We start from the raw sequence: 16,428 nt of genomic DNA, 5'->3' as shown, positions 1-16,428 counted from the left end.
GATCTTTGTTCAGTCCATCTAGAAAAAAAAATTCATTTAAAAGAGGATAAGCTAATGGTACATTTTGAAATGTTTTGGCACGTCTAACTTTGCATAGAATGAAGCTGTTAAGTTTCCAATCTGACACACCCTGACAAGAAAGTATGACTGAAAGTATTAGGATTTAATGTTCAGATCTATATCGGTAAGATGTTTGCGTGGAATATTCTGGATGTTTCAGAACTGTCATAATATCTAAAGGATGTCATTAGAGCTGCCTGTGTAATGAATGTATGGTGTTTTTAGCACTCCGTGGTTACATCTGATGAGAGATTTCCATGTTATCCCCCCTACAGAAATTCCTTTCTACTATCTTCCCCATCCCCATCATTCACTTACATTGCAGTTACTTCAACCCTGCTACCTTCTGAAAACATGAAATGTTTACAGTATATAGTGGCAATTACAGTGTGATTTTCCAACTCCTCTTCAGAGGACAGGACAAGATGCTGATGGAACATGTCTGAATGTTGAACATTTCTCAGGGCAAAGCTTTGAACAGCACATCAGCTCCTGAGGGATGTAGATTTTTGAGTAATACCTTGGAGTATGCAGAGTATGTCTCTTTAAGAGAGAGAGGCTTAAATGACAACTTCCTCTCATTTGTGAGTGGGAGTGGTTTTCTTTGAGATCCAATTTGTTTGGGCAAAATTGCCATGCTGTTTTTTGACTCCTTGTTTTACAGGAATTTAACAACTATCTGACCTTGTTTAATAAATTATTTTTTATTATTTATTTTATTTATTAAATTTATACCACGCCCCTCTAGACCACGTCTACTCGGGGCGGCTTACAGCATAAAATAGATCAATATAAAAAATGTCAAAATACAATTACAATATTAATTAAGGCAATTAATTTAAGAAAAGAGTACCAAGATGGGATAGAATAAGAAAAGAGGAGGAGAAAAAAAAAAGACTTAGCTGACTGGAGGGAAGGCCTGCTTAAATAGCCAAGTTTTTAACTGGCTTTTAAAAACACCCAGCGAGGGTGCCAGCCGAATTTCTGTTGGGATGGCATTCCACAGCCGAGGGGCCACCGCCGAGAAGCCCCGGTTTCTAGTTTTTTCCTTCCTAGCCTCTCTCGGCGTCAGACCCCTCAGCCGTCCCTACTGGCGATGACGGGTGATTCGGGTAGATCTGGGTGGAAGAAGACGATCTGCCAAATAAACGCAATATTTCTTTTCCTACAATTGACAGCTACTAATTCCTGCATTAAAAAACAACTGTGAAATTCCCACAGATAAAAGACCTTCATGTTAAAGCAAAAGGATATACAGTAGTTGGTCATACTTGCCAAAAGTTCTGGTTAAACTGCAGATCAACTATGACCTTCCTCACTGACAAAATTGGCACATTGACACACCATTCCTGTCCCTTAACTTCTACCCTAAGCAAACTCTACAGCATAATCCCATTACCCACTCCATTCCCTATATAACACATCAATAGTGGTATGGAAAAGCTGAAATAAATGCTTTGGTGGTATCACAATTTAGATTTAGAAACAGCAGATGGAAGTCTCTTTGGCCAGTATCTAACTGAGTTTCTACTGAGTGGAAAGTTCCCAGCATAATGATGCAGGATTTCTCTGCTTTGTTGTAGGCAAGCAGAACTGGCTTCTATTCACTTCTGTAATGGTAATGCTTATGTAAATAGCACAATTCCACATTAATATGCTGGTGGGACTTTCTGCTCTGTGAAAACCCAGTAAGATACTTGCTGATTCTTAGGAACACAAAGTGTTTTTTTTTCTTTAAAGAATGAAAAGTATGGTGTTTATTTCTTGTTTTTAGTTAAGATGAAAGTTAAAATATAATAAGTATGCATCAATGTGCCTTGGTTTTGAGTGAGGGCAGGGAGTCAATCTATGATCTGAACTAACTTAATGAGAGTTAAAGAATTAAGCATAAATTTGAAGGCTGATAAATGAACCAGAATGAACAGCCAAACCTGCAGTTTGTGCTCATCTCTTTCCAAGACCACATAGAGATTCATTTTAACTAGCTAGACAGTTTTGAATTAGCGGCAAATATTGCTGTAGCAACTCCTGCTCTGGTCAACAGAAGAGACTTCTTCCTATGAGGCAGTGAGTACATTCCCTCAGTGCTCTTTGGTCTCCTGGGCAATGCCCTGTGAAACCATTCTTTGGCATCAATTGTTTAAAGATGTGTAAGCCAAGACAGCCTGCTTGCTTATATACATGTTAACAAACTATTGGTTCTAGTTTTGGCAAAGTAAATTGTACCTAGGTTCTGTTGATTCCAGCAGGATACCTTAGCATAAAATACCTATCACTCATGGATTTATCTGAAACTAGGCCCTGGTTCTCACTAAGTTGTTATAGAGCTCATCTTTGGCCATATCAGACCACAGGCAAGAACTGCTAAGAGAGAATCCTGCACCTCACGGGAAAAATATACACTATCCATAGAAAGCCAACATGCCAGGGGTTAGGTTGGAACTCTCTTCCTTAATACAGTGGTGCCTCACTTGACGACATTAATTCGTTCCAGCAAAATCACTGTAGAGAAATCGTCATCAAACGAAATAAAAAAGCCCATTGAAACACATTAAAAACTGGTTAATGTGTTCCAATGGGCGAAATAGCTAATCGTCCAGTGAAGATCCTCCATAGGGCGGCCATTTTCCAGTGCCTGTAGAGCGAAAAATCAGTCCTAAAAACAGCGGGGGGCCATTTTGCACAGCGGCAGCCATTTTGAAACCTGATGATCAGCTGTTGGAAAATCGTCGTAAAGCAAAAAATCATTTCCCGAAGCAGGGAACCGATCATCGCTAAGGGAAAAAACTCCATTCAAACATCGCAAAAACATCGTCGTGAAGCGGATTCGTTGTTAGACGTGGTAATCGTTAAGCAGAGCACCACTGTATCTTCTTCTGGATGCCTGCCTGCAATTTCAGTAAGGACCAATCTATGAGTCACATGGGGTTCTAAATCAATGTCCTTGTCTTTTTCAAAATAGTTTTTAAAACAAGTTGTATGAATCTTTATCAAGGATTGGAGAAAAGGTGACCATGGAAATATGTCCTCCTCTGCTGTTTTTCTGCTTAGAAGCTCCTCCAACGTATTTTCCACTTAAGAGACAATGGTAAATGCATGTTTTACCCACAGACTGGTAAGCACTGGAGAGTGATTTCCACCAAAATAAGGGGAGGACCCCCACAGAAAACACACACAAAAGCACTAGACAAATAAATACTGAAAAGATTCTGCTTCAGTGTTCCTCTGTTCAAAGCTGTGACCTCCTCTTGCTGCTTTTCTTTTGAAAGAAAAGAAGGGGGACAAGTCAGAAGATTGTTAAACATATCTCCCATCCTTAAGATCAAAACTAGACATTTTGTTTGGCCATAGGTTGCAGGCCTAACATTTTGAATTGAATTTAAGATTTTGCCATTTATTCAAAACACTGCTTGTGTTTATTGTTTGCTGTGTATTGTACAATCATGTGTTGCTTGCTTCACTAGGCAGATGCTTCCTGTGCTCTGCTTGTGTTGTAAGAAAGAGAAGCGGAACTGGAAGCTGACAGAACTATGAAACCCAGGTGTTTATGTTTATTCAAGATTCATATTGAATTAGAGGAAAAGAGGCTGCTGAAATACTGTATAAAAAATCCTTATTATAGAAAGGGATGTGATTATGAACAGATAATTTTATGAACTGATAAAGGAAATGTATGTATTTTTTGTCTAGACCAGTGGTGGCAAACCTTTTTGGGCTTGCATGCCCAAACTGGGGATGAAAAAAAACACCAGTGGGCGGGGTGCCATGGTGGCGTAGGAACCAGAAATGGCAGCGGAAGGGGGAATCCCGGCACGGAGGTGCCTCGAGACCCCACTCCAGATCCACTCCTAGCGCCAGCTGCTCCAGATTCGCCTGCTGAAGTGCCAGCACTGCGGCTGCAGCTGCCTTCTCAGGTTTAGCTGCACGGGGGGGGGGGGAGTAGCGGTCTGGCGACTTACGGCTCACGTGCCGGCAGAAAGGGCTCCGCATGCCAGCTGTAGCATGCGTGCCATAGGTTCACCATCACTGGTCTAGACATTCCCACTGAATGACAGATGCCTTACTGCAAAATGTGTGAGCTAATTTTATAAACCAGTGCCTGTCCTATTGGATTGCCCTTTGAATTGATTTAAAATCAAGCTATTCAATTAAAAATTACAAATGCAGTGGTGCTTCGCTTAGCGATGTTAATCCGTGCAGGAAAAAACATCGCTAAGGGATTTTGTCGCTAAGCGATTTTTAAAAGCCCATAGTTCCTATGGGCTTTAAAACTAACCTTATGCGAAGATCCTCCATTGCGGCAACCATTTTCGGTGCCTCTAAAGCAAGGCAACAGCAGGCAGCCATTTTGTTTTCCACCGGCCATTTTGGAACCACTAATCAGCTGGCCGAAAATGGGGGCTTTGCGATGATCACTTCCCCACGATCATCGCAAAGCGATTTTTCCCCATAGGGGCCATCACTAAGCGATTGCTCTGGCGATGGCCAAAACCCCATCGCTAAGCGATTTCATCGCTCAGCGGAGCGATTGCTAAGCAAGGCACCACTGTATGTGCTTCAAATCAATTCCAATTTATGGCAAACCCTTCCAGGGTTTTCTAGACATAGTTTGTACCTACCTTCTGGGAGTGCTTTGTGACTGTGCAGATTTCCTAAGGCTCAAAATAGCTAGCCTTTCTCCCAGGACAAGTGTGAAACAATGTGGAATTGAACTGCAAACCTATGATTCCAGAGCCAGATGCCTAATTCACTGAGCTATCCAAGTTAGCTGGATAGAAATATCAGTATCCCTTTGTTATGTCTGTACATATTATAGATTAGGCATCCTTCAGTCTCGAGAGACTATAGTAATGTGCTCTATATGGAGGACTTCGAACAGCGTCTAATGTGGCTGAGAAGGTCAATTCGAGAGTGACAATCCCTTCCACCCTGAAGACAAATACAATCTGTACCCTGTCCAGCTCCCTGATTTTGCTGCTTTCATGACTGCCTCTTTGCCTTGGCCTGCATATTATAAATAAATATTATAATATTTTTTAAAATCTCATATTTTTACTAGTAAAATTCAGGAAATGGCCACATGGTTGTGGAAATGATATAAATACAGGAACAGGTGATACATTCAATAGAACATTAAAAATATATATTAAAAAAAACCAGAAAACAAAAAACAGTGAGCTTTCAATGATAAAACATCATCTTCAAGGCTGTGCATCAAGTTACTGGGCCATAAATTCCAAACTGCTAGCTGAGAAGGAGCTTGAAAACAACTTGCTTAATGCACCATCTCCATCTAAGAAGCAAACTCAGCCTTTTACACCATCAGCCATGTGAATTTTGGACATTAAGAACAGCACATACGTTTGGAATCACCCATGAGAACATAGCCTTGAAGAAGATTTATCATCAAAAGCTTTTTTTCCTTGTTTTATATTCCTAATGGTCGAGTAAAAGCTACTACCTGTTCTTCTATTTGTATCTTTTTACTAGCTCTTTCCTTCCAAAGAAAACACTCTTAATAGTATCTGCAATGTAAAAACTTGGTTCTTGATCCTGGGTAGACTCAGACATGCCTATAACAATTCAACTCAAAAGATTTAAGCATGCTTAGCTGCACAAAATAGACTACAGATTTATTATTACTTTCTTTCTAGCATCCTCTTCACTTCATTTTCACACAACTCTTTCTCCTTGTCATCTTCCATGGGTACCAAAGCATATCCCATCCTTCCTAAGGACCGGTCTAGAAGTACTGTATATGGAATGCAGCAGCCCAAAAGCTGTTTGGGACTATAGGGGTGTGAACACTTCAATTGTTAGTTTATGGTGCTAATGCATCCCTGTGCTGAATAAGGAACGAGGAGTTAGCTTTTGAGGTTCTGGAACATTTTTTTATTTTCCAGGTCAGAGACATTTGCATCTTAAAAAGACAAAACAACAACCTCGATATCATCCCAATTAACACTTTATATTTGGATGAGTATGTTATGTTACATCAAGTTGCTTCTGACTTATGGTATCCATAATACAATTTTCAAAGTATTTGAAATGTTCAAGGATTGATTTACCACTCTCATGCTTCAGTGAACATTCGTGACATAGCCGGAACCATATTCTTACACAACTACACATGTATTTGAAGTCTTTATGTACTGCTTTTGCCAGATAGAAGAGAACTCAAATGTACATTGATTTGCCTGTGCTCTGTAGTATCTAAAAGGAAAACCTTGTTCAGAAGAAATGCAGCAGTAACTATAATGGAAGTTTTAGAATTAAGATTTTTAGGATACTTTAGTTACTGCCCAGTTTTACTATGTCAACTTATATGGCAATTTTCTGTTGAAAGGCAATATACCAATAACGCTAAATGTAAATAATAACAAACATGCCATCCAACATTAATTTCACAATCCCATTTCATGCAGTGTTATATAAAAGTAACTTTATACACATACGAAAACTTTTAAAGAATGTAATTGTAAATGGTTAAAATTTTGGGTTTAGTAAGAGGTGCTATTGTGCAATGGATGGTATACGTATTCCTTTGAATTAACGTATAGGATTTCAAAACCATGCCAGAAACTATGACAATAATTTAAGGAATACTCTTCTGCTCTCTTAGAGAGCTGCTTCTGACCTTGCTCTCTAAGAACAGAGGGTTCTCTGATGTGGCAAAAGAAATCCTCAGTGTTTTACTAACCTCAGACTGCACTGTGGGAATCAGAAATGGATTATCCAAGAAGCGACACCTTGCCCCCCCCCCCACTACCAAAGTTTGGAAGTGATAAGTGAAAAATGAAGCCAAAACAGAAAGAAATTAGCAAAGAAACTGATGTTTCCCTACCCTTCCAACCTTGTGGCTTTGGCTCAGCCATGATTCTCCTCTGACTCTGAGTTGGTGGGATTGTTATGCCTAGATTGGTACCTAACACAGAGCTGCAACACTTTTAGGAAACCTGTAAGAAAATATTTTAAAAAGAGCATTGGGTGGCTTTTTGCCAAATCACATCAAACATTTCCATGCACTAGCTCCTCATCCAAGGTATTTTTCACTCCTTTTTATCAGAGACATGACACAAAGATCATAATTTGTATTTGACACAAGATGCAGGAAAATACTTCTAACAAAAAAAGAGTAGCTACTGGAAACACAGTGGATTAAAAATCCACTTCCTTTATCACAGCTTCTGAAGACCCTTTACTGTGGGAGGCGTGTAGTTTTCCAGTCTCTGGACTACTTCTGTTCTTATTTGGAAGTGGCATTTTTTTTTTGCAGCTAGAGCTGATTTAATGTATGAATATAATAACTTGAGTTGGCCATTCTATCTTACTGGGAGAAGACAAGCTGCAGAACCTCCTGTATCTCTGTCAGGCAAAAACAAAAGGAAAATGAAAGGAAAAAAAAGAAGACAAAAACATTATGGCACCTTAAAGGTTGCTATATTTTACTGTGAGGTTTCATGGGCGAGTCCACTTCTTTAGACACTTTGTCCGCGAAAGCTAATGTTAAAATATAGCTGCTAGTCTTTAAGGTGCCATAAAATTTTTGTCTTCTTTTATACAGTATCTTCATTTTTGTTTTGTCTTTGCCTGACATGCCAACCCACGACTATCTCTTCTCAAGCTACAGTATTCCTAGATCTTTGCCGTTTTTAAAAGGCCTAAAGAGGTCTTTCGCTCAGGCCAGGCAGCTTTCACTCTCGCCCTTTGAACCATGTACTTAATGATCATGTTCGCGAATACAGAACGATGGAAGGCGGATCCTTCCAGGCGTGTTCGGTATCGAAGGGCGGAGCTGCTCGAGAGAAACGCCCCAACTGCCTTTTTTGCACACGCGTATCCTTTGAACTGGCCTCGCCCTTGCCGAGGCGTTAAGATCACGCACACTTCCTGCTTGTCCTCTTTTCCTCCCTCTGGGAAACGCATGCGCAGGGCGGCCCTCGTCGCCTCTGTTTCCCAGAGTGCTTTGCGCTGTGAAGAAGCGTCGGTCGCGGGCTGGAGGCATTTTGTGTCCTGGATATCAGTAGCGAAAAAGAGAGTGAGGGAGGCAGACAAGATGGCGGCGGCCGCCGAGTGAGGCGCCAGTTGCTGGCGGCGGCTGGATCCGCTTGGACTTTTCCCTCTCTTCCCAACCACGAGGACTACCTTTCCTAAGAGGGAACAAAGTGCACTGGCAACCGGGAAAGCGTCTGGGGCGTCCACCTTCTATAGAGGCCTGGTGTGAACGGAGCCGCAGGGACCGGAGTCCTCCCGCCCTTTCCCCTTTACTTCCCCCCCCCCCCAGCTATCTGGAAGCGACGGAGCGAGAGCTCCTTGAGGAAAAACTCAGCGGACACTCGGCGTGGGAATAACCCCCTTCCCCCCCACCCTTCATTCGCCATGGCAAGCAGCAGTGGCTCCAAGGCCGAGTTCGTCGTCGGGTCCAAATACAAACTGGTGCGGAAGATCGGCTCAGGTTCCTTCGGGGATATATACTTGGCGATCAATATCACCAACGGGGAGGTAAGGGCTGGAGGCACGTACTCTCCTGCCACGCTCATTGCTGCGTCCGTAAATAGAGGTCGTTTTCATCCCTTCCCCGGACCCGGCCAGCCATCACTTTAGACAAGCACCAGAAATATCTCCAACACCCCCCCCCAATCATCTTCGTAGGGTTGGTCTCTGTATTTATTTTATTTGTCGTCTCTGTGTCCCCTCAGTACTGTATAAGTTGGGTATCTGGACAGTTTAGTTATGGACTCCACATAATTTGATGCTGGATGATTTTCCTTTACTAATACCCCGGGAAGTTTTTGATAATCATTTTTAGGGTGCGAGTGTATTCGGCTGGCAGGGGAGATTAAAGCTAAAACAGCATGTTCTTACGTGGCTTTGCGGTGATGAGACTGCAGTGCTTTTGAGTACAAATTTTGAAAATGATACCCCATCCCAGAAGATCTTTATTCTTCAGGACTTGTACTAGCGTTTGTAGTAAACAACATTCATAGCTCTTAGTGATAGGTGAGCAAAAAAAGTTTTTTTTTTTTTTTTAAAAGACCCTATTTAATATTTATTTTGACTTTCTGCAAAAAGGCCCTATTTAAGCTTTTCATGTGGCTTTTCAGAGAGGTACAGAAAGCTATTCCAGTTCACGATCTTCTTAGAGTGATGGATTATCATTAGAATCCTGGTGGTATTATTCCCTAAAATGGATATTTACTCAAATATTATCCCAGCACTGTGTGTTCACGGCACTTACCTAATTCAGAGGATAATCTCTCACGGTAGACTCTCCTTCTAAATCTGAGAGATGTGGATAGTTTGCTTCTACAGTAGAGTATCTGACCCATATCCCCTCTCCACTGCAGGAAGTGGCTGTGAAGTTAGAGTCGCAGAAGGCCAGGCATCCCCAGCTGTTATATGAAAGCAAACTCTACAAGATTCTGCAAGGGGGAGTTGGCATCCCTCACATACGGTAAGAATCATAGTCCTGGAGTGGCAGAACACCTGTTATCTCTCCCCCCCCCCGCCCAATAATTAGTTTTTTTTCCCTTTGTACTAAAATTGTTGTAAGCTTTCTTGAGAGTTGCAGTAAATTGTGTCTGGAAAAGAAATCTTGAAAATATTTCCCAGCCAGCTGTAATTGCCCTTCCTCATGTTAGGGAAACTAAATTTCTTGTTGAAGAGATTGCATTTCCTGAAGTAGTAAGGGTAGTTGGCTACTCTGAGGATTGGGATGAGCCAGTGGAAATGGCTGCTCTCTTTTGTGTTTTGTTCCAATATGTCTTCCTCCTCTGCTCAGAAAATGGCGGATGTCAATACTTAAAACATTCCAGGGAAATGGGGCATGCTTTTTCATGTCCCCCTTTCTCTTCTAGCATAAATGTTATATCCATAAAGGCCACAGCTTTCAAGAACTGGGGAGAGAAGGGAATAGAGATACATGGAAGCGTCTTTCTGTTGGTAATTGTTCGAGCAATTCTCCATTTATGTGCTCCTTTTTCAAGCAGTTTTTCTTTCATTTGGTCTTTTAAAAATGAAAATTTTCTCAAATTTCTTCAAGATATATTTAGATATGCCTGCCTAATTAACCACTGTAGTTGGTAAGTGTAGTAACCAAGCAAGAGAGTAAGTAATGTAGTAGCTCAGTTAGTTTTTTAGCATAGATGTTGACTAAAATCATGTTTTTTTTTAATGGTATACTGTGATGTATGAAGTCTAAATCCAGGGGATTTGTTTTTATAAAGCTGGCTATACTCATTCTTGGAAGTTTGGTAACAATTATAAAAGCAGTGGGCAGCTGAAAAATGTGTTTGGGTTATACAGTACTGTTGAATTTTGTTAGTGATAAATTAGTTGTATATATACAAGTTGTAAGCATTTTTGAAGTAAGTGAAGTTGGATTAATAATTATATTTTATATAACTTCTATTTTCTATGCATGGGTATTTTGAAGTATTACATTTCACTTGTATGTGTAGGGCTGTGCCACCTTGTCTTTACAACATACGAAGATCAAAGTGACACAGGCTTAAGCAGAGAGTAAAGTTCAGTATTATTTATGGATAATTTAGGTTATTTCTCTCAGTGGTAAAAAAGTCTTTGACAGTTTAAACTAGTAGGAAATGTTGTGAGTTTTTGATCAGGACAGATACCTGCTGTAAGAGGGTCGTCAGTTATATAGCCAGCAAGGCCATGTTGTTACATAGATAAGTCCCTTGTGAAATGGCCGCAAAATTTGATGACACACCTGGAAAAAGGAACTCCCTCCCACCTATAATTGTAATATAACAGTAGCCATGAAACTGTGTTTATTATGCGACAAGACTATTTTGGTTTTTCTGCTCTTGTATTTTTCTGCTCTAAATTCTGTTTTGGCTTGTTAAATGTCGGAAGTGTAATGTAAATATACAGATTTGGATGATCTTGTTTTTAAATTTCAGTGTTTGTCACTGTGCACATGTAAAAATGAAGTGCTATAGATGCTGTGTGAAATAATGAGTTTGTATTAAATTGCTTGTCAATATCAGAGGGAAAGCTTTCTGAATTCCATGTATCTATGGTATTGTTTAGTTTATTAACAATTAAGTGGGTGGGGTTTTTTTAAAAAAAGAATAAACATTCAGAGGAGTGAAAAGGAAGAGCAGAAGAGTTTTCTGAGGAAATACAGAATATACTTCAGCTATCCAATGTAATGGCTTATGTAATAGAAGCAGTTCATGCCAGTTTTCACAAATACATTGATTTGATGAGGCAAAGTGTCACGTCACAGTAGGTGGCTGCCAGAATATGGGACACTTGTGGAAACAGTGATGTTTCACAGCCTCAGAAATTATTTCTCAAAGCGACTGTGTTAAAGAGAAAAAATCAGGGCAATGGATAAAGAGGGCAGAAAAACACAGTCTTTATACTGATTTAAATATTTGTTTGAAATCCGTGCTTTAAATGTCACATTTGCCTTTGATTATCTGATTAATTTTAAATAACTTTTGAATGTATGTAGCTAACTACATTTAATGTATAGCTCATGTCTGAACTGGACATAAATGTCAAACCATGGTTAAAGGAATTGTCCCATTGATTTGCAGTGATGACTGAATTAACAAATATTGGTTTCTGTCAGCTGGCAAATTGGAACTTGGTATCAATGGTTTGAGGTGGCTTTTCAGGTGTTTTGTGCTGACTAATACTTGATGCAGTGTCTGAACTGACAGAAGCATTTGCCTTTGCTCTTAGTCCCAAGACTCCTGCACTGTAGAGAAGGGGTGAAGTTAGTTTTATGATACTAAGGTAACATTTTGAAGCTTTGACCCTGGTTTGGGTTTTAAATCTGCTTAATATAAGCCAGATTTTGTTTAGTTTGGGTATCATCTATTTTATTTTGCACATGTTTTCCATTCTCTTCCTCATACAACAGTAGTTTTAGATAGGTAATAATTGCATTTGTATTGTGGTTTTCCTGAGGTAAGAAGGAGGTATTCATGGCTATTTTCGCAATTGTATTCTCATAGTAACCCAGTGTGATAGGTAAGGTTGACAAAGTGGGACTTATTCAACATTACCCAGCAAGTTTTATGGTTGATATTTATTTATTTATTTATTTATTTATTTATTTATTTATTTATTTATTTATTTATTGTATTTATACCCCACCCGTCTAGCCAATTGACTACTACAATTGATAGACCAGTTCTAACCAGTATGCTACACTAGCATATTGCCATTTATATATTATTCTCATTTAATTTTAAAAATCTATGGTAACTCAGCCACTGCAAAATACAAATAAATCTCTGAAGTAGATCTCTTGAGTGGGTGTTGATAAATCAGTGTTTCATTAAACTGTGAAAGTCATGATAGATTATTTTGTTCTTCACCATTGACTTGGTGTACTTTGGTTTGTATGCTTTCTAAAAATAGTTGTACCTATCTTTGTTCTGTATTTCCTTACATTCTTGTTACCTTAAGAGTCCCTTGTGTGACTGAAAGGTGGCTTACAGATAAATGCTTACCTAAGGTTGAATTGTGTTGAAGTGTGATGACTCTATTAGCGAAAGAGCTCAAATTGTGATGTAACAAACTGCTGGTTCCTTTTTTCTTGCTAACAAATAGGCACTGTCAGTTTATGCTTACACACAGAAACAAGTAGAAATATGAGAGTACATTATAGTTAGGAAACAATGAGCTGGTTTTAAGAAAACTAGTCCAAGGTATGTTCTCTAAAGTTGTAACTAGGTATAGTGTTGGCACACGCAGTTTCCATTTATCAATATGCCTCACTTATACTGCATTTGGTATTTTCACTTTGTACATTTTTGAATAAATACATTTTCTTCCATCCCAGGGGAGGTAATTGAACTACAAGGACGCAGAGTACATCAAGCAGACAGGTCTATTGAATCTGGGAAGAGCAGAGGTGGAGGGGTTTGTGTTTACACAAACGATAATTGGAGCACAGATGTTAAAATAATGGACATTCACTGTTCTCCTGATTTGGAGTATTTGGCAGTGAAATGCCGCCCCTTTTACCTGCCTCGTGAGTTTAATGTTGTTATAATAACAGCAATATATATACCTCCTGATGCTAACACAACCACAGCTTTGAGTTGTTTGTTAACTGCTATCAGCAAACAGCAGCAGGCCTACCCAGATGGAGTGCTGGTGGTAGCAGGTGATTTAAATCAAGCCAATTGAAAGACCATCCTCCCTAACTTTTATCAGTATGTGGACTGTCCCACTAGAGGGGAAAATACCTTGGATCAGGTATATTGTAACATCATGCATGGATATAAGACGAAGCCATTGCCTAGCTTGGGACAGTCAGATCATATATCCCTGTTTTTGATTCCATCGTACAGACCCCTTGTTAAAAAAATCAGACCATCAATTAGAGAAATACAAGTGTGGCCAGTGGATGCAACTGAGCAACTTCAAGATTGCTTTAGGAGCACTGATTGGACACTGTTTGAGGAGGACAATGTTGATACTTATGCCTCGACAGTACTGTTTTATATCAAAAGCTGCATCGATGTTACTACTAGCACAAGACAAGTACGAGTGTTTTCTAACAACAAGCCTTGGCTAAATAGAGAAGTGCGCCTTTTATTAAAAGCCAGAAATGCTGCTTTTCATTCTGGTGATGAACTACAGTATAGAGAGGCCAGAGCTAAACTGAAAAGGGGCATTAGGGATGCCAAAGCTATGTACAGCCAGAGAATTGAGCAACACCTTGAGAGTTCTGACACTCGTCAAGTATGGCACGGCCTACGACAAATCACGGGGCAGAGTAACAAAAACAGTCTGTGTAGCAGCACTGATTTTTTGGCTGAGCAGTTAAATCAATTTTTCAGCCGTTTTGAGGTGGAAACAGGAACAACCATTATTCCAGCACCTACCGTCCATAATACATCACTAGAATCTACCATCGACAGACAACCACTAGTACTGCAGATTTCAGATGTGAGACGCGCTTTCCAGAATATTAATATTCGAAAGGCAACTGGACCAGATGGAATCATGGGACGAGTTGTTAGGGGCTGTGCTGCAGAATTAGCTGGAGTTTTTACGGATATTTTCAATCTATCCTTGTTGCAGTGTTCTGTCCCCACTTGCCTGAAGACATCTGTTATAGTGCCAGTCCCGAAGCAGTCAGCTGTGGTATCTCCCAATGATTATAGACCAGTAGCTTTAACATCTGTTATCATGAAATGTTTTGAGAGATTGGTGCTGGATTACATTAAGGCTAGTCTTCCACCTTCTTTGGATCCATGGCAATTTGCATACAGGAGAAATAGATCTACTGATGATGCTGTGTCCATCGTACTCCATACTGTATTGAGCCACTTAGAACAACAGGGAACTTATGCGAGGCTGTTGTTTGTGGATTATAGCTCTGCTTTTAACACCATTCTACCAAATAGGTTGTTTTTAAAAATGATCAACCTGGGATTACCTCAGGAGATCTGCATGTGGATAAAGGATTTTCTGACAGATAGGCCACAGTCAGTAAGGATGGGATCCCACCATTCTTCTACCCTGGTACTAAGTACAGGAGCTCCCCAGGGCTGCGTGCTAAGTCCCTTCCTCTATTCCCTGTACACACATGATTGCACCCCACTATATAACACCAATGCAATTATTAAATTTGCGGATGATATGACAGTGGTGGGACTCATAAATAAGAACAATGAGTCTGCTTATAGAAAGGAAGTACCTGTACAAAGATTGATACTATGGTGTAAAGAAAATCATCGCACACTTAACATCAAAAAAACTAAAGAACTCATAATTGATTTTAGGAGGAAGAGAAATGTACATTTACCACTGTACATAAACGGTGAGGAAGTGGAGAGAGTTGGTAGTTTTAAATTTCTGGGTACTTACATCTTAGAGGACCTCTCATGGACTATAAATGCCAACATGCTAATAAAGAAGGCACAGAAGAGGCTGTATTTCCTGAGAATGCTCAGGAAGTTAAATTTATCACAGCATTTACTTCTGTCCTACTATCGTAGCACCATTGAGAGTGTCCTAACCTATGGCATTCTGGCATGGTTTGGGAGTAGCTCTGTAGTGGACAAAAAAGCTCTACAGAGAACCATTAAAATTGCCCAGAATATCATCAGGCTCCAGTTACCAACCCTGGATGGCATCTTCACATCCCGCTGTCTGAGGAAGTCACACAGCATCCTGAGAGACTCTTCCCATCCTGCTTATAACTTTTTTGAACTGTTACCGTCTGGCAGAAGATACAGAACAATTAAGACTCGGACCACACGTTTTCTAAATAGTTTTTATCCTAGAGCTATAATTGCAATTAATAATGAGCTTAAAGACTACCAGTAGTGAATAATTAGTTGGACTGTGTTACTTGGCCTGAGGTGTAGATGTTTGTATTTTTAGTGGGGGACTTTTAGTGGGTGGGGAGTGTTTGGGGAATGTTATGTGTGTGCATGTGTCTGGTCTCTGTGTGTCTGTGAATTTCGTTGTATGGGTATACTGTGTATATACTTACAATGACAATAAATTTATTATTATTATTATTATTATTATTATTATTATTATTATTATTATTATTATTATTATTATTATTATTATTATTATTATTATTATTATTATTATTAAAAATGATACATTGGATTCTGGCTTTGCTACTTTTGAAACCAGGCATGTGTTAGCATCAGATAGAAATATTGTACTTGGTGTAAACTGCTGTCAAAATGTTATGTATTGTATCTAAGGAACTCCAAGGTTTCAAAAAGCGCAGTTTTTTAAATGAAGAACAAGAAGTAACATTATGAGGGCTTTAGACCAGGACCCCAAGTGCTATATGTAGTAAGCTCTGTATGCACTAAGGGGCTTCTGTGACCTCTCTTGTTAGGAAAGCTGCCTCTTGTACAAAACAAGTTGATTCTAAAGCTGTGGAAGTGATCTCTAGTTCAGCATCAGGAGCTGCCGTTGCCAAGAGTGTATAGTTCTGTCTATTTTAGAAGCCATCTTGATCTTGTTCTCTCTCCTAAGACTTATCTTTGAAGACATTTCATGTTAAAAAGCTGCAGAATTATTTGCAATTGAACCCTCTATATATACACTGTATAGTTTCATTCATAGATATAAATGTTTGTGTGTTGTGTCTGATTTAACAACTTTACTATTCAGTCAACATTTTTATGAAATAGCCAGTATTGGGAAGAAATATCAAGTGCTTAGTTTTGATTAAAATTCATAGACTTGAGCCACCTATCAATTATCCTTAGACAGCATAGGACAATGATGATGGAAGATACAGTTCAGCAGCATCTGGAAGGCCATACATTTCTCATGTGTGATGTACACAGTGTAGTTTTTGCATGATTTTCATTCCAGAAAGGCAGATAAATATGCTGTCAT

The 16,428-nt window shown here is 39.6% G+C and overlaps 1 protein-coding gene across 5 annotated transcripts in view; it reads left to right on the top strand.

Moving 5' to 3' along the window:
• Window positions 1-7,882: 7,882 nt before the first annotated feature.
• Window positions 7,883-16,428, top strand: part of CSNK1A1 (casein kinase 1 alpha 1) — a 68,157-nt gene continuing 59,611 nt past the window's right edge. For 3 of the 5 annotated variants that reach the window (XM_020780467.3, XM_020780464.3, XM_020780465.3), the window contains exons 1-2: window positions 7,971-8,562; window positions 9,408-9,514. In XM_020780467.3, the coding sequence (XP_020636126.1) occupies window positions 8,440-8,562; window positions 9,408-9,514 (230 nt within the window). In that variant the 5' untranslated portion in view covers window positions 7,971-8,439. Of the gene's footprint in view, window positions 8,563-9,407; window positions 9,515-16,428 lie in introns of all 5 variants that reach the window. The other 2 variants (XM_078385809.1, XM_020780468.3) reach the window with 2 other exon arrangements.

This window comes from Pogona vitticeps, chromosome 2 (assembly GCF_051106095.1).
Source record: "Pogona vitticeps strain Pit_001003342236 chromosome 2, PviZW2.1, whole genome shotgun sequence".
Classification (NCBI taxonomy): domain Eukaryota; kingdom Metazoa; phylum Chordata; class Lepidosauria; order Squamata; family Agamidae; genus Pogona; species Pogona vitticeps.
Note: the sequence above shows the minus strand (reverse complement) of the source record. Positions and strands in the feature narration are given on the sequence as shown.